The 19,060-nt window shown below is 33.3% G+C and overlaps 1 protein-coding gene across 1 annotated transcript in view; it reads left to right on the forward strand.

The window, feature by feature from the left end:
- RTTN (rotatin) overlaps positions 1–19,060 on the forward strand; it is an 83,857-nt gene that overhangs the window by 4,496 nt on the left and 60,301 nt on the right. The window contains exons 5-16 of the mRNA XM_033067139.1: positions 707–785; positions 1,975–2,089; positions 2,618–2,768; positions 3,684–3,849; positions 6,232–6,413; positions 9,292–9,407; positions 11,470–11,640; positions 12,885–13,097; positions 14,306–14,418; positions 15,245–15,371; positions 16,242–16,367; positions 18,379–18,495. Of these exons, the coding sequence (XP_032923030.1) occupies positions 707–785; positions 1,975–2,089; positions 2,618–2,768; positions 3,684–3,849; positions 6,232–6,413; positions 9,292–9,407; positions 11,470–11,640; positions 12,885–13,097; positions 14,306–14,418; positions 15,245–15,371; positions 16,242–16,367; positions 18,379–18,495 (1,676 nt within the window). The remainder of the gene's footprint in view (positions 1–706; positions 786–1,974; positions 2,090–2,617; positions 2,769–3,683; positions 3,850–6,231; positions 6,414–9,291; positions 9,408–11,469; positions 11,641–12,884; positions 13,098–14,305; positions 14,419–15,244; positions 15,372–16,241; positions 16,368–18,378; positions 18,496–19,060) is intronic.

Genomic DNA, 19,060 nt, shown 5'->3' on the forward strand with positions numbered 1-19,060 from the left:
TGTGGTTTTTTTTGTCTAATGATACTAAGTGTTTCACAGACAGGCACAGATCAATAATATTTTGGCAGGTCTTTACCTGTACCAGTATACTAATAGCCATTCACAGGAGAGAGTCTTATTTAAAATACACGGTAGTGCTGAGATCTAAATTTTAAAATATGACTTTGCAGTTACTGTAGGTAAATCACCACTTGAGTTTTTAGTTGCATATCAGCTATCTTAGGAATTTCACAATAATTATTACAAACTTTTAAGTTAAAAATAGCTTAAAAGTTTGTTTCATTGCAAAATTACTATGTGTCATAATTTTGTAAGAAGAATAACTGCTTTAATATTAAAACCATGAGATGAACTTTCCATTTTAGAGATCATGCTAATGGATAAAATATTCTTTAGTAGCAGATAAAAATTAAAATGAAAACATGATGTGGCAGATTGAGTACTCTTCCATGAATGCTGTGTTTGTTATTTGCTAAAACTTCCTTCAATAAACATGTTTCATTTGGATTTGGTATGACCTTAGTGATGTTTTAGTACTGCTGAAATCTGTCATTAAAAGCATTTGAGTTTGTGCAAGCCTATATTTACTGAAAGATATTTCTGTATAAGATAGTATATTGTTTATAAGTTTTTTACTTTGCCTTGAATGTATACAATATAGTGTTTCTATAACATATGTTTCAAGAGATCTGCATTTTTTTTGCAGTGAAATGCTTGAAATTTTCCACATTTCCTTGGCTAACTCTGACTTCAACAGATAGACATGTTCTTTCATCAAATGAAAGGTGCAGTAATAGAAGCATTACAATTTCCTTGTAGTTTTTATTTTTCAGGAATAGTGACTGGAAATTTCTGTCCTTCTGCATCATGAGGTTGTTCCTGTAAATAACCCAATGAGCGAATTTTTGATAAATGGTCGGAAAAACTGTGCTGAAGCTGAGCAGTGTCACTTTCCATTTTTTGTGTTTAAATCAGTGTCTTTGGGTCTTTTGTTCATGGCACTTCAGTCTGTGTTTTAAATTTCTTAACTGGATCAAAGATTTCTTTCAGCTAATAATGGAACCAGCTGGAATAAAATAATTATTTACTTTACCCCCAGGACCAGTTGGTAGGAAAACCCCTACTTTCAGTAGTAGTTTAATAAAGTTTAGGCCAGTGAGTTTAGGTGCAGGACCTTATCCTGACTTTTTTTTTCCTTTAATTTAGAAAAAGTGTTTGAAGTGCCCCAAGGGAGAGTTCTGTAGTTGGGATTCCTTATGAGTTGTCACAGAGCTCTGATAGATTTCTAGCATAGTTTTTTTTGTGTTTGTTTTTTCCTTTTGAAAATCTCTGAAGCTGGAGAACCTGTTTAGTATTTTATTTCCTTTATGCTGGAGTATAGAAAAGGAACACAAATTTGTAACACTGGACATATTTGATTTTTTTACAGTGGTTTCAGAAACAGTGTTTTCTGAATCAATTGGGAAAAGTGAAACAGGCTATCCTAAGGATTCTTTTAATTTACTAATATTCATCTTAGAGAATAGCTAACACATTTCTCCCTTTATGGAATTTCCCACTTACGTAATGCAAGTGCATTTAAGTTATACATGAACCTTAGTAATGAAAGAAACTTTCTTGCTGGTATGAGTTATATTACTTGCTGTATACCACTGAGATAATCACTAGCTTCACAGGGAATTTCCAGTAGTTCTTATTTTAATTTCAGACTCAGAATCAATAAAGTTAATTCTCTTTTTGGAACCAAATTTTACTTGTGGGAATTGAGTTTGTTCTTTATTGTGTATAGGATTCATATAGCTAAGGAATAATTCAACTGAGAAAATGATATGACAACAGAATTACAGAGATTTTTTTTTTTCTTTAGATTCTTCAGTGCTGTGATTATAACTTTGTTGTAAAGACTTGTTCAGGCTAATAATTACTGGTTTGTTTTCTTTTCATTTTAATACATATTTAAATATGAACTTGTAGCTCTTTGAGAAGTAACAATCAAAGTTTAATTTGGAGTACATGTGAGCTTCTTCAGGATGTGATTATGCAAGATTTTCCTGCAGAGATCTTCCTTCAAAGGCCAAAGATTGTACAGGCAAGAATTCGCATTAAGTTTAAAGTTTTTTTTGGTATACGTTTTGCCAAGGATGAATCGATGCAAAGGATTCAATTTGTTTTTAAACAAAATAATTGAACATAAGTACCTTTATGCTAACTCCATGTGCATGGGAAAGGGGATATTGGCTATATATTGTAGTTTTAAAGTTTTTTGCTTGTAACAATGTATATTGCTGATCAGTAATGAAGTGTTTTCTGAAGTAATATTTATTTCTTCTGGATGAGAGAAACTTGTGTGGCTGCTGTCTGCACACCCTCTAATAGGCTCCCGTAACGAAAGCAGTGACTTTATTGGAAATACAGTGTGAAACTTGGCTTCTTCTTTAGGACTGATAGTTTTGCATTAAGTAATAAAACAGTAGTTGAGCCTATTTATTCTTCACCGTGATTTCATAAAACACTTGGAAACACTTTTGTTCTATATTTAGTGTAAGACTTGCTGGTGTGGTTGTTCATGAAGGTGATTAATGTTCAGATCTTGGTGTTGGTGGTTTTGTCTTTGCAGAGCCTTTTGTCTCTTCTGAATCTGGCTTTTGGTGGAGATGGAAAACACCAGTTGGCTTTGCAGGCTGTGTCATGCTTGCAACAGCTCTGCATCTTCTTGAGAAGTAGGCTTAACTTCCATAGAGATCCAAGTTTTTCTTCCTCAGAGCAAGGTAGGTATTTTTAAGTGTTTCATATACTGTTGTTTTTACTGCAGGTAAGAAGGTCTAAAATGACAGGAAAAAAAACAAAACCAGAACCTTACAGCAAATTTAGTCTCATGAAATTGCTTTGCTAAAGGGATGGTGTTCAATACTATTAATGTTAATTAAAAAACTTTGAGTACTTGCTTTGTTTTAAAGTACTTATTCAGTTTTACTTTCCTGTGATTCCCTATTCATCAACTTCTCCCAGTATCCAATTGTTTGTGTGTCAGCAGGGGAGGGATTTTTAACTAAAACTGAATTAAATCTATAAAATACAAGTGGGCAAAGTTTCAGAAAAGCTTTCAAGCTATTAGTACTTAATACAATTTTCAGGAGCTATGTGAACTTTTTTTTTTTTAATGCTGATGGGGAAAAATAGTTTAATCATTGTTTTGAATTTTGCAGTCATGAGGGCTGTTTCACGATGTTCTCAATGATTAAATGTTGTGGCTTTAATGGTGTAGATTACTTATAATGGTCTTGTTTCCATTTTGTCATCTGAATTGAATCAAAACCTTGTTTCTGTAAATTGGTAGTCTGGTTCTCTTCAAAAGATTACCACTATATTTGGTGTCTTAATAAATGGTACTGGCTGCTAATTCAGTTACTACATCAACAAGTCCAATATTCTTACCCAGACACTAGGTTTCTATTTTTAAAACTCAAAATTTGTGATTCAGCTGGAATCTTCAGTGGTTTTTGCCTTGCAATTTGGTTTCCAAACTCTGCTACTTGCCAGTGATCAGTTGCACTGGGTCATCAGTATTTATGTGGTATTTTTTTCCATATACTTTCCTTAGTTACTTTTAATACTTACTATGTAGTATCCTTAAGAATAATGAATACTTCTGAGGAATACACATATTCTTTGTGTTGCTAAAGGCACAGCTTCCCAGAATTCATCTATATCTTACTGTCAAGAAGCAAGAGGTGCTCCTCGTTCTCAGAATCCTTCACCTGGAAGTAGTAGTCCTCGACCCTCTGTAGTTGGACGGACAGTTCAGCGTCCTAGAGGAGATGGTCAAGATTGGGATGCAGTATCTTCTAGGTGAATGAAACAGCAAATGACTTACACTTCAGTTACAAATATTTGAATGCAGGATTATTTTATCAGCTCCTTGTCAGTGTGTGGATTGATGCAATGGTATTGGTAACTTGTGAAGATTCAAACCATGTTTATGAATTAAACCATTCTTAAAGAGTGGTGGTCACAATACATAAAATCATTACCACATTTTGTACCCAACCACCATTTTAAACAAAGTCTCTTCCTGTCATTTGTTATTGCTTGTGCATGTATTTGTAAGACACAGAAAAGCATTTATTCAATCTATTGCTGGAAAGTCAGGGATTTTTCTTTTTTTCAGCAGATGACCTCATAAGTTCTTTTAAGTGGAATGACCATCCCATAGGTAACAATATTGTCAAAAATGCTGTACTGCATAAAGATTTCTATTGAAGTCTTTAAAATTTGTTGTTAAACGTGACAACAAATTTCAGTTCTATAATATGTAAATATTTGACTCTTATATGAAATTATGAATTGTCTGTATACTCTCAAAATGTAGAAGTTTTTGTTTGTGGTTTTGTTACTCGTCTTGACACAGCTTAAGGACTTAAAGCTGCTGTTCAAGTGCCAATGTCTTCTAGTATGTGGGATTTCAAAAGTCCTTGTAAATCTCTACTGTGTGCTTGTTGGTAGTTCTTTTGAGTCTCTGTGATGTATGGGCTTAGTGATTGAGTACCTCCTAGGTATTCAAATAGTCTGTAATGAGAATAGCTAAATTTTAAATGCAGCTTGGCAGTCACATTAAAAAGTTATTTTTATTTAAGTCTAATATATTAATTTTTAACATGTAACTAATATGGCACTGTCAATGAATTCCAGACTTTATGCTTTCCAGGCCCTGGCCATATTCCAAAGCTGAACGGTTAACAGTTTTATAGCAGCTGGTATATATTGTGCAAGAGAGAGTGATGGCCTGGCTGTCAGTCTAGAAATGAAATCTACATAAGAATAAGTGTCATATATAATAATTCAGGCAGTGATGAGACTTCTAGAAACCAGGGAGTGCTAATAGGGTTATTTTATGAGCTGTTCATGACTGCACACCTTTATCCCTTTGCATGCTGTGTGCTGCAGTTGACCTGCTCACTGCCCACGAATCTAAATTCTTACAAAAATATAATTTAGCCAGTGGTAGCATAAAAAACAACATGATGTTGAATAGAAGGTGTGATAGAGGGAAATGATAGTAGTGTTGCTCTGACATTACTGATTTTGATAAGGAAGAGCTGTTTTAATGAATCTTGTCTTTTTCTACGTAATTGTAATGTAAATTTGTTTATTGCTATTTTATGTGTAACTCTTCTTTTCCTTCTTCTTTAATCTTGAGACTCTTCAATCTATCTGTTTGTCTGTTTCAAACTGTGCCTGGAAACTTAACCTTTCCTCTTCTGAATTGTTTTTATGGTTGATACCTCTCCTTCCTTTTCCTCTGGTAAGTGCAGCCAAACCCGTATTGGTGATCTCTTCTATTTTGCTTGTAATTTCTTGTTGACTTCTTAAACAGTCGGCATTTAACTTTTTATAGACATCTTTTATGTTTAATTAGACAGTAGAATGTAATACAGTCATGCCGCAGTTCAGTTTCTTCAGCTTGTTTAATAATAAAAAAGAGAACCAACCAAACCCGGTTATAAGTCATACAGGTTTTTAAAGCAAATCAAGATTGCTAAACATCGTTTGGGATAAGAAAACTTAAAAAATATGTTCTGATTTTTATTAATTATAATGCTGACAGTGAAAATAGATTATTGTTTAAAACAGTTGAAAACAAATACAGTTATAAACTATATATTGTTTATAATATATGCACCATATATACTATATTTAATGATCTATTCATTATCATAGATAAAATATTTAATAATTAAAAATATGTCTATAATTTAATAGCACTCTGTATACATTTTAATATATACTTGATTACACTTAAGGCTTTCTTGGACAAGGAAATACTTCCTGTTTTACAGTCGACCAGGTAGTCCTAAGGAGTAAACATAGATCATGCTTCTTAATTCTCATTGTTCATAAAAAGAATTAAAATCAACTGATATTTCTCCAGCAATATTATATTCATTGCAGACGTATTTCTTCCAGTACACAGTGCTAAGTGATTTTGAAGATGATTGCCAAAGCATTAGGCATTCACTTGTGATGCTACCTGTTGTGACATTTAAAAAAAACAACCAAAGTCTCCCTCTTCCTGCAACACTGGTAGACAGAGAAAATTGGGATGGGAGGAAGGATTGATTAAGGCAGGAGTAATGAAAATACCTGATGTTGTTTTTAACATCTGTATATATGTGTTTTCTCTTTGCAAGAATTAACTGTTTCTTTTTTTAATTTTTTTGTTTGCTTTTTAAGTGGAAACAGTACTCAAGCAAATGCAAATTCCAGAGTCTCTCTGCATTCCCCATTTGAAGTAGGACATGTTGACCTACCAGATATTGAAAATGAGGACACTTTGGAATTGCAGATGAAGCAGCTTAGCCTTCCTCAGTTCTGTGTTTCCATCTTGGAAAATGCAATACCTCTTCTAAGAACAGGTGAGAAAGTTTGGAGATAAGTATTTAACTTAGATATCTTTCCCATTCTTAATACAAGAGACTCTTGAGAAGTTGGTTACTGAGGTGAGTACCTCAAGTAAATAAGGCAAAGATGATTAGTGATGTACTGTGGCTAGTTGCAACAAATCTTTTCTCAGGACTTTGTTCATGTCGCAAAACTTGAATCTTCTGATTGATTTCCAGAAATGCTGCAGATGTTTTAAGTGCTTTTTTACTGACAGTGGCAGGAAGTGAGTGTATGGTGGAAAAATGGTGTGACAGGATAAAATGTCTTTCAGGAAGATGAAAAAATGACCACTCTTAACCAAAGGTGTTCTCAAAGGGATATGTTTAAGCACAATTTTCCCCCTGTTGAAGAAATAATAGAAATTCTGGTGAAAGACTTGTTTTTATTCTCACAAATGCAGTAACAAATGGTTTAAGAAACATAAGTAATGATAGTCTAATTGCAAAGCCCTGTTGGAGGGCAATCTTTTTTGCTCCTAGGTTGTCTAAAATGGTATTTAGTTGTAAAATATAATGTAATTCTAAACAGGTATTGGTAAATGTGGTCAGGGTTTCAAATAAGGGAGCTGGAAATTTGCATCTATCTGTGACTAGAATACTAAAAGTTAGAGGCTTCAACTTACAAAAATTCTATGAAATGTGTATGAAAATTATTAAATTCCTTTTTCTTTTTATGCTATAAACCAACTAAAATGAATTAAAGTTTTGTTTTTCCCTTTCAGAATAGTGGTATTTAAATATTAATTAGTCACAAACACAATCATGACTTCTAGCATCATTTATTTATAATGTAAAACTGCAGAAAATGTATTTTCTATCTTTTCCATTTCTGGTGCCTGTCACTTCAAATCTGAAGAGTTAAAAGTTTTTGTACATTTCAAGGTTCTTTTTTTCAATCTTATCATAGAATTAAAGTAGTTTTAAATAGTTTTAAAATAGAGGTGGACCACTATTAGTTTATCTTCCCCTTAAGTTTTTTTAAACTCTCCTTGATGATATTTCTTCATTCTTCCACTGTGCTGTAATGAGACACAGATTGTAAGGAAAGTTATATTTTTATCCTGTTCCTGTTGATCTGAAAGCCTGTGATCTGAAGGCACACTGTGAGACAGTGTGATATTGTGAGACAGTAACACACAGTTTCTCATGTGGTTATATTTTGGGTTGTTATCTTTAGTAAAATCAACAGGCGTTTTTATGACAATTATTATCAACTTATATGGTATAGTGTAGATTTTATTCTAGATGTTTAAATTAATGGGTAAAGGGAAAAAAGATAAGCTTATTGTAAAATTTGCTGCCTTTTATTTTGCAATATGATTTGTATTTTAGTTAAGCTTATATTCTGTTCCTTGTGGATATGTTAATTGGAATTGTTGTTCCTTTGTGCTGACCTGCCTTGTGAGTAAAGTAATTGCAGAAATCAGTAGTGGTGTGGGCTTGTTTTGGTTTTGTGGGGGTTGTTTTGGGATTTTTTGGGTTTTTTCATTAAGATGGAGAATTTTATTAAATTAAGTTGGCTTAAAATCAATGGAAAACAGAACTTCTGTGAGATAGGTAAAACCAAGCTTCCAAAAAGGCCTTCTGCCATTCTCTGTCATTTCTCACCCAGAGTAGAACACTGAAGCTGCAAATTGCAGAAGCTGTGGTCATTATCACTACATATCTAGTCACATACAGAGATAAAAATTTTTTCCTCAGCTGTATCAACAAAGCTTCTGCAGTGTGTAAAATTTGCAACAGATAGAAAAATCCGCAAAGAAATTAATGTTTACTTATAATAAACAAGTAGAGCTTTATCTTTTTAAAGCAGATTTTGTTTTGAGGATTTTGAAGGATGCAGAATTTTTATCTTAGTTAAGAGATACATTGAAAATTCAATTGTGTTGTGTGAAATCCATCTATGACTTAAATAGAAACATACCATCAACAAGTAGCTAAGCCAACAGTTGCACTACATTGAACATTTAAGGAAAACTGCCACCGTATGGTTCCTTAAGATGTCAGACAGTTTTGGCATCCTCGCTTTTGTGAGGTTGAAAATATTTGGTCTGACTCCAGATATTCTGCCTTATTTTTTGTAAAAAAAACCTTATAGCTCCTCTGTTTTCTCATTATCTGGCGACATAGAAGAAGGTTTATATTTGAAGTAAATGTAGACTGTAGATTTCTAAGCTCAGGCCAAGTTTCTTTATGGCCACATATTCAAGCTCAAAATTGCACAAAGGATAAAAGTCACTAATAGACCTTGCTATTAAGAGACACTCATAAGAAATGAAAATTAATAAATACCCGCCTAAAAGCAAAGGGGATACTGTTATGGAGAACTGTGCATGTAGCTCAAGTGGGTCTTCATCTCTTTGTCTTTTAAAAGATGTCAAACAAATTAATCTGTGAAAAAAGGCACTCCTATACTAAAAATGCAGATCAATGGGAATGGGTATTATATACAGAAGATTTGTAACACAGCTGTCTGAATGGGGGAAGTTTACTTATTTATATATTACTTTATTGTGAACTTAAAAGAAGTTTAGGAGTCAGATTTCCAGCTGTAGTAAAGTTCATGATTATTGTCTTAAATAATTTTACAATAGGTTTTAAGGAAATTCAGATATTTTCTAAGTATACAATTGCTTTAATCTGTTGTGACTTTGACTGGTTGTTGTTCTCTCTGATTCAGAGCCATTAGTGATTGAGGACAGTTAGCATTAATTTTGTAGGGGCATATAAAAGAGTTAAGATACCAGAATTTTTTATGAGAAATAATCTCTTGTTTACAGTGGTGTCTTCTAAAAATCAAAATATAATATTTTGTCTGTATTTGAATTTATCCTCTCATTTGTGTTTGTAGGCAGTAGGAGAGTGACAATGGAAGTTCTGGAATTGCTGGTTGAAGACATGTCCCTTATTGGTGATGCTATTTCTGAAAATGTTTGGGAAGATGACAGCCTTTTTGCATTGGAATTGGTAAAATTCTTCAGGCTTTGATCAACCATATTTGTCTCCTTTTATAAGCTTCTGACATTTTCTGCAGTGATTCATATATCTAAGCTTCTGCTGAGCTGTGCTTTTGTACATTTTAAGTAGTATATTACTAGTTCTATTGATGACACTTTTTAAACTGTAGGTTCTTTCACCAGACAATACATGCAGTTTCCCCTCAAGAAAACAAGCAACCATTGAGAGAAACACATGTAGGGAAGGGAATCTAAAGGAAAAACACTGACTACAAATGTTGGACGCCAATTTGATTTCAATAACAGCTTTCCCTTTCTTTACTCCTTATAAACTATTGGTTCATATGTAAGACTGGAATTCTAAGATACGTATGTGGTGTCCTTTCCTACACAGGAGCTATAGTTCCTTGCACAAATTTCAGATATTCTAACAGTGTTGCTTAGCTGCAAAACAAAGGAGAGGTCTTTTTGGCCCAGCAGAGATTCAAAGCATTAAGGTGCTGTTGACTAAATAAATGGCTGAACACAGTTGAGAGTTATATACATGAATTATAAAATTAGTGAATAACAGATAAAGTTATTATGACTTGCTTTTTTGAAGACAAGTGAAAGCTGAAGTGTAAGCTGACATGACTGCCATGTAAAAAACATACCAGAGCTACAGACTGAAACTTGTATGGACTTGAATTAAATGTACAGTAATTTCATGACCATAAGGCGCACCCCCCGGGAGTCGGCAAAATGCGCAACTTTGTAGATATATAAGGTGCACCGGACTATAAGGCGCACTTTTTTTTTTTTGCAGCGAGGCTCCGCCCCCAGCTCCCCCTGCGTGGTTGCTGGCCGAGGCCCCGCCTCAACCCAGCAGCCATTGGCCCCCGGGCCCGCCTGTACCCGGCGGGGCGGTGCCACGGGCCCCCGGGCCCGCCTCCACCCGGCTGCCACGGCACTGCCGGCTCCCCTCACGGCTCACACTTCCGGGGTGGCAAATGTTGCAACTTTGTACATCATATAAGGCGCACTTCTGGGTTCAGGGGAAAATTTTAGTCAAAAGGGTGCACCTTATAGTCGTGAAATTACTGGAGTCTTAAATGCACTTTACTTGAGTTAGAATTTGTGAAAATAACACTGAATATGAAACAATAACAACTGCATTATTAATTAATTAAAATATTGCTCTAGGCTTTCCAATTCTCTATTTTATAAATGTTAATATTTATATTTATAGGACCTGTTAATGAATGAGAATTTTTTCTTTGAATTTAATCTACCAATCTGTGAAAATCTGTTATAATTGATCAACATCACATCAGTGCTGAAGATTCCTTGCAGAATATTTAATATCAGAAGTTTGATATCTTTTTCTGCTTGTTTTATGATCTGAATCAGTATATTTAATTGCCTGTAAATCTGTCAAACTAGAGTAGAATATATCATATGTATACCATACTGATTATTATTAGTAGAGTAATGTTTGTTTCCAGGCTACTAGCAACCAAACCTCTGCAAATAAGGTGGGTAATGGTATATAGTTGTATTGATTTTTAAAAACAGGGAATAGAAAGAAAAAAGTTTTCTATTTCCTTTGAGAATTAATAGAGATAAAAAACTCTTTGATGTTTTCAAAGTTACTGTGAATTGGTTTGGGAGGTTTTTTTCTATTTTTTAAATTTTAAGGTAAAGCTTATTAGCAGGTTCAAACCAGGACTTAATATTTCCTTATTAAGACTGAACTTCATAATAGACAAAATTTCAGGATTTCTAAAGTGTAGTGAGCAGAAATTAAGGTGGGGGGGGGGGGGGAGAGAGGAGGAGAAGAAAGAGGGGGGAAGGAGCAACCAGGAATGTGTAGTTATTGAGTGAAGTATTCAGAACTAATAGTGAAGGTAGACTGAGGTCTATGACTAATGCCTAGGTGACAAACCCAGTGCTATATATTTTGCAGCATTTATGCAGTTTTAGCTTATGTGGCATAATTGTGCTGATGATTCTGCAGGTGGTGTGTAAACACAGTAAATATACAGTGATGTTTCATTTTTTTCTAATTATTGTATTTCTGATTTTGTTTTCAGAAAGACAAATTGCTTCTGGTCTTGGGTTTGCTTGGAGAAACTATATTGTATCACAAAAGCAATATAAGTGCAGAGCAGCCCAAGGTGATGCTGGTGCATCACAGAATGGCATTTATTAGCATTTCACTCTTCACTGTTAGATTGCTCCAAATACTTCTCCCTGTAGAAAAGGTATGTCATCACTAATTATAAGTGATTGTGTCTTGGTTTTGCATTTTAAGAGAGCAAAAAGAGATACCTTCCTCAGGGATGAATACTGAGAAAGTAGCCCCTTGTGCATAGAAATTAATCTGATTTGCACTGGGTTATGTATGATGGCAACTTTGTACATTCTTCAATTACCAGTGTATTCTGCAGATTACAAATTTAAAAAAAAAATAATTTTTTTTTAAAGAGTTTTTGAAATTCAGTTTTCTTCCAGCAGTGTTTTTTTTCTGATGTGATGTATGGTTTGCAAAGCTCTACTGCCCCCTGGTCGTTTGTAGTATGCATGCAAGTAAGAGTAGAATTATGTAACATGTAAAATCACTACCCTTAGGAATGTAGTAAACAATTACATTTTGTAAATTGGAGTGATTTTAATTGTTCTTTGTTTCCAGTGCTCTTTAAAAATTCTGTTGGAGCTCTTGGGGTTGGGGTGTTGTTTTCAAGGTTGGGGGATTTTTTTGTTTATTTCATCTGGGAAGGCCTGATGAAATTTTTTGTGATGGAAAATGTTAGATGTTTACACCTTAATGGGTTTTAATTTTTTGGACCAGTTTTTAGTGGAATGTAGCTTTTCTTAGACATTAGTCAATTGGAGTAGAAGCTTGATTTTCAGTTGCAGGGTTTTTGTCACAACTGTTAAGTCTCGTACCTGAAAATAAGTGTGGATATACTAATCTAATGACTTTTCATAATTTTTGTCTTTTGTGTTCTTGTGTACCTAATGCAGAGTTTCCATTCTGTGTATAACAGTTGGAACAAAGTTACTGTATTTGAGGTCAAAATTTAAGAGAATGTATGCTTGCAATTAAAAATAAAAGAACCCAAAAACAACAAGAAAAATCCCAGTATAGAGTTTGCAATATGACCATGTGGAATTGTAGACAGCTTTTATAAATACAGAAATAATTGTGGTTTGTGTATTCTCTGCCATCTCGTGGTCAGACAGTGAATTGACTCCAGCCAGCAGTGGTCCTGCCAGTGCCTCCATCACATACAATTTTTGTGACTGGTTGCATGTCTGATATTAGGAGTGACATCACTTTTAATGAAGAAGAAATCATTCATGTAAAACTCATATATTGAAATGTATTTCTCTAGATTTTAAGTAGCATCAATAATGACTGTACTTGTTGGATGACTGCAAATACTGTTGTTGGTTTTACTGTATTTTCAGGCTGTTATTCTGACAGTTGCTTTCTTTTTCAAAGGCGAGTAAAGTTACACAAAAGAGTTTGCTGAATGCTTTGTTCCTTCTCTCACTGGATATGTCATTCTCCATGGAATACCCAAGCGTGCATGAATCTGTTGCAGCCTATCTGGAGCAGATGAGTACTGAGAACTACAGTATTTATAAACAAGTTTCAGAAGCTGCATATTCAATTGAATGCACTTGTAGCTTTATGGTTGAAGTTCATAAGGAGGTGTGAAACTTTATTATATAAAATGTTTCCTGTAGGCAAATTTCTTTCCTCACTTCTTTTCTTTCTGGTAAAAATTAAAGTCTAGCATTGCAGAGGAAGATCCCTGAGTATTCTGTATGATGCCAAGGTGTAGTTAATTTATATTTGTTTTCATTAATACTAGTCTTGATGTTGGTAAAAAATCTTACCTGAAATAAAAACAAGGAAGTAAACAATTGGAAATTGGAAGTAAAAATGGGTAAAGAAAGAAAAGGCAGCAAATACTCTGCTTATTTATGCAAACATATACATGTATATAAATATATATCTTTACATACGATACATTTTTATAGAATGCATTATTTATTTTATATTTATTAAAATATATAGTGTAGGTGTATGTGTGTTGTCCAGGAGTTAAATATATCATTCAGAAAATTTTAAATCCCAAGTACTCTGTCAACTGCAGCTGTAATAAACATGTACTAGACTGGTTGAGATTTAGTGTTTCACTTTGTTATGGAGACAACTGCTTTATTAGTTAAGAGATTCTAGCACAGTACTGAAATATTCTTCTCCGTTATCCAAATGGATAAGCAATTTTGCACAATATTGATTCCATTGATACTAACATAAATTAATAACATGCAGAATATAAATATAGTGCTGTCTTAAATCAGAGTTAATCTTTCCTTTGTCTCGGCAGCTTCTGAAGTTAGTAATAGTTTGCTCATAAAATGCTCTTTACTACACAGTTAACTCCATCAAATTTAAATGGCTCATGTTTAATGTATTTGGTAGCCAATTATGATGAAGACATATGTACTTAAAATTTAAAAAAAAAATCTAATTTACTCTTTAATCTTAACAGTTCAATATTTTATTATACTCCTCTCACATAAAATGCATATTGATAAGAAAATAGTAATTTGAATAGTGTTATAGTGTTCATGCTGTGAAATTCTAGATATACATATTTCTACTGAGTTTGATAGAAGTTTATTTGGACTCAGCAGCTGAAGGGCTTTCAGCCCCCTCAAATAGATTCTAATTTTTTTTTGTCGAAAGATATTGAACTTGTTAGTTATAAACTTCTCTGTGAAAGACTGAACAAAAACTTACTTAGTATTCAATTATTATAAATTTGGAAAGATTATACAGTAATATTGGGTACTTTTAATTTTAATAATTTTGTTATTATTATTCTTTATTTTAATTTTACTTCACAGGGGGACAAGAATCTTTCTGAATTACTAGAATTGGCAGATCAGGCTTTGAGTAGTCTACCCTTCCACCTACACTTTCCTTTGCTTCAAGAATGCATTCACATATGCTCAAATATGTGAGTACATTGCTATTACTATTTAAAACTTTGCTTGAGAAAAAGAGATTTTTTTTTTTTTGTGGATAAGATTTCTCAAATAGGAGCTTGCTTCATTATTCCCTGTGGGAACAATTACTTTCCTTTAGCCATTGAACAGTCTCTTCTAACTGATTTGTGCCCTTCTGTGATGGATTTCTTGAAAACTAAATTTCAGTTGCTAAAAACTTAATGTTATAGTCTATGTACAAGCTTTTATTATTTTTTTAATGTAAAGTATGTGATTTATAAGAAAAGTCTTAAACACTTTGACTTATCTTTCAGACTTCTTGAAAATACTGTGCCCTGAGTGTATTTGTATAACCTACTTTTATTTTACTTTCAGAAATCCTAAAGGACTTTATTGTAGATACTTTATACTAAAATATGGCATCTCATTTCTAAAACTTTTTTTTTTTCTTTTTTGATTTTTCCTTGTCTCTAGTTAGAAAATAAGTTACCTTATGGTAACTGGAAAAATTCTTGAACAACAGAAATTTAATTTTATACTGAGTCAGAACTTGTCCTATGGAATTTTTTTTTCAGAGGAAACTGCATTTTAAAGTCTGTCCAATAAGTGAAGTTACATTATGAAGTGTTTTTCAATGTTCTAATGCTTTCAGAATTAATTATTGTTTGGTTACCATTTCAGGCAATAGGAAATCCAGCTTTTTTCAACTTCATGGTAGTGAGATGAACTTCAACCTCTTTAATGAAAAAATTCTAGAAGTACAGATTTTTTTTTTATAATATATGTATGTTCAAAGGTGTCTTCTGAAGCTTAGTAGAATTTCATTTTCACTTTTAGTTGGAAATCTGCTGAGGCTAACTCATCACTTCAGGTGGAAGGCCAGAAGTTGCTTCTCCGTCTCTTGTCTCACCCTTTGTTGAATGTAAAAGCTGAAGCTTATCGCTGCTGTTTGGAAGTGGTGAAGGTTTGAATTAATGCTTACTTAACACTCTGGGTGTTGCACTCAATAATGCATGTTTTATGGTTTTGTCATTAGAAGCATTTTTAATACAAATTCTGTTTATCGTGTTATATGTTGAAAAATCAACATAGGCCTGGAAAGAACATGTTTTGTTTTCTTTGGGGTTTTTTCCCTGTTTTGGAGCTGTGTTGTGTGTGTCTTTTTTTTTTTTTTTTAATATGGGTATTTTGTCATGGCCTTAGTTTTTGGTAATGGTAGCCCAGGGGATAAAGAGCATGAACTTCCTAAAAAGTATGGCTGTACTCTATGCTGGGAATGGTAATGTCATAATTGCCAGGTCGTTTTAGGTATTCGGTAATAGTGGCTCACAAAATAAAAATATTTTTTGGATTTTGTTACAATACTTGATTGAAACTTTTCTTTTCTATAATTGACATAATCTGTGCCTAGTGTGCTTGTAGTACAATCCACTAATGTGTAAATATGCTGGAGCTAGTCTCTCTGAAAAAAACCCTATCTCCACTGAATGACACTGATCTCTTTTTGTGGGATTTTGACCAGCCTTTTTTTCGGTTTTTCTTATTTTAATGTAAAGCCAAACAACATATACCGGTTTACAAATTTATTTTCACAACAATTATTCAAACTAAAACCAAAATTATTTTCTGTTTCTGAGTCCTGTGTAGTAACAGGAGTTTTCATTCAGTGATCCAAATAGATTGTGTTTCTTCCAATGCTGTCATGTTTAGCTTTCAGTACTAGTCTTGCAAAATGCATGGAGAAAGTTTTTTACTGCAGGCTGTCTATAATACAAGATGTGGTAGTGGAGACTGTCTTGAATTTTTAAACTGACCAACTTTATTTTTACTCAAGGACTGTTTAGGCATTCATAATATTGCAAAACCTGTGCCTTCAATCTGCCAGGGAGTACATTTTCTTCTACACCCTAAAGTGTTGTATGAAATCTGTACATTCGGCCTTCAGGAAGATAAGAATGAGGTACTGTGTTTACTAGCTGCATTTGTGAATTGGTGTGCATGCAGAGTAGGTGTTGATATTCACCATAGTGGTCTAATGCTTACCTGAAGTTTTGACTAAATATGGTTTCTTGCATGCAGAAAAACTATTCAAATAGTAAGGTTATAGTAAATTGAAGGATTTTTTTAGTATAATGAATTCTGAGACAGTATTATGTACATAGGATGCTATTAACTGTAATAAAGACCAATGAAGAATGAAATAAGATATGTTTTTTTACTTTTTTCTTGTAATATTCAGCCCTAGTAAAAATGTGCATATGATGAAAAAGTATGTATGGTGCTTCACATTTATGGGAAACATGAGCTTTAAAGTCTCAAGTTTTGTAGAAGTGGGATAACCTCTGAAATAGCAAAAAGACATTTTAAATCCTCAAGTCTTTGCTATAAAATTATATTTTACCACCACAAATATCTATTTAAATATAGTTGCCAGAGTATTATAAAGTGTTCCATAATGTTATAGAATAGGACCAAATTTCCATTGGGATCATTTACACACATGACTTCTTAACATATGTCCACTATTTCCTAGCCTGTAGAACTAAGGAGGGAGTTGTGAGAGGAGAATAAAGTTACTTGTGTTCTTCATAATTCCTTTATAGCTGATCTTTAACATCCCTACAGTCAGAAAGAACGTTGACTGATAAATTATTTATATATTTTTAGCTTCTCTTTGGGAATGAGATTTTTTTAAATTCAGTACCATGCACTGTTCCATTTAAAAGTGATTTTTTTAGATGTGAGAAGTAAAATATCTTTGAGAATGTGCTATATGTTTATACTTTGAATGTAATTTATCTTCTGCAAGGAAAACATTTATTTTGGCTACTCCACTAGATATGTTATTAAAAAGACTGACAGTTTTCTCTGTTAGTGGTTGGTCAAGCAAAAGAAATGGATTTCAACTGATGCTGAATTTAAAAAATCAGATATAATGCCTATTTACAAATTTGTTACATTTTGTTCTCTACCTTATAAAGATCTTTATTATATTGCTAACAAAATAGATCATGAGCATTGTATCCAAGTATTTTTAAATTTATTTCGCTTCTTGCTATATAAGTGCTACTTAAGTGTTCATAAAGTGTCAGTTTAATCTTTTAAGCATGTGATATTGTGGAAAAAATTGAGAAGAACCTTGTGTTTCAAGGTTAGGCTTAATATTTGCCATATGATTGTATAAAACCAGTCTTTCTCTAAAAAGAAACTGGAGTGGTATTATTAAAGGCTCTCCTTTTTGCCTGGGGTGAGAGGATTTTTAGCTCTGGTATAAAATGCAGGGTTTCAGCTGCTGAAGGTAGGTGTTTCTATACTGTGCAAGGAAGATTTAATTCTGATAAGCTGGGCTTTTTCCTCTGTTCCCAATGCAGTGATAATTTTAGCTTGTAAATAATTATGTAGATTGGATACATTAATGCAGTGGAAGTGTTGTAGCTTTTTTTGTTTTGATAGAGAACTTCAGATGAATTATGATACAGTTGGAAATGTTTGGTAGCCATCTTAGTTTGACTGTTTACCTCAGGAACGTGAAATGGCCACATAATAGACTTTAAGTCTCTTGTTGTTCTCTATCTTCAGAAGCATATCATAGACTGGGAATAAAATGCCCCAGAAAGGCAAGGTCAGGAAAGAAAAGAAACAGAATTTCTTGTGTCTGCAGGATAGAGGGACCAATAGGTGTAGAAGTTTAAGTAATGGTTTATTTTAGTTCAGAAATGACATACCAGAGTTCTAGGGAGAAAATGATTGAGTGATGTTTAGGCGGGATTATTTGTGTGTTTTATCTTGGAGCCTTTTCTAACAACTTAAAATTCAGTGTAACAGACAGTATAAACGTAGCATTCTACAGTAACAATGTTTTGTCTTTGATATGTTTTTGTATCACATTTTCAATTACAGCATTGACAAACTGACTTAGACATATTGTTGGTTGCATTAGTGGGGTTTTTTTTTTTTTTTTTATTGACCAGGTGAACTCTATGGCCAAGGCCGTTTTGATACATCTGTTGCAAGGACGATTAATGATGGAAGTATTGACTTGGAACAAGTTTATTGAGGCCCTCTGTCCTGTCATTCCTGTTTTACAGGTATTTCCGAGTGCTTTAATCTGAATTTGATGTATGAAATCATGTGTATCATGTTAAATAACAGATAGAAGTAGTGGATGGAAAATAGATTAACAGTAGCATACCTACAGATTTGTTCTATCAGATGTCAAATAGAGAAATGTCTTATAGGCGTCCTAATATCAGTAAAAGTTTGTTGGTACCTTGAATTTGTAGACAGATTTCAGCCTGGTATTACTTGTGTGTGGAATTTAAAATGTTGTAGTACAAATGAGCCAGTACTGACTGGGGCTTAAAAAGTTTGAAGATATGAGTGGGTAATACAAGTACAGATTAAAGCATTCATGCTTATTTTAAAATATGTTAATGATTACTAGAGTGCCCCCCAATGCTATAAATTTGAAAACTGTAGCTTCTCTGTGACAATAGAGAAATTATTTCTGATCAAATATACACTCAAAAAATAGCAGTCAGCCTAAGCTATATTTTTAGTATATTTAGATATTTGTTTTTTGGTGATTTTATTTCTAATATTATGGAAGTATCCCTTAAACCTTAGTCTTCATGTTTCCAATGATGTACAATT

Source organism: Catharus ustulatus, chromosome 1 (genome assembly GCF_009819885.2).
Source record: "Catharus ustulatus isolate bCatUst1 chromosome 1, bCatUst1.pri.v2, whole genome shotgun sequence".
Lineage (NCBI taxonomy): Eukaryota > Metazoa > Chordata > Aves > Passeriformes > Turdidae > Catharus > Catharus ustulatus.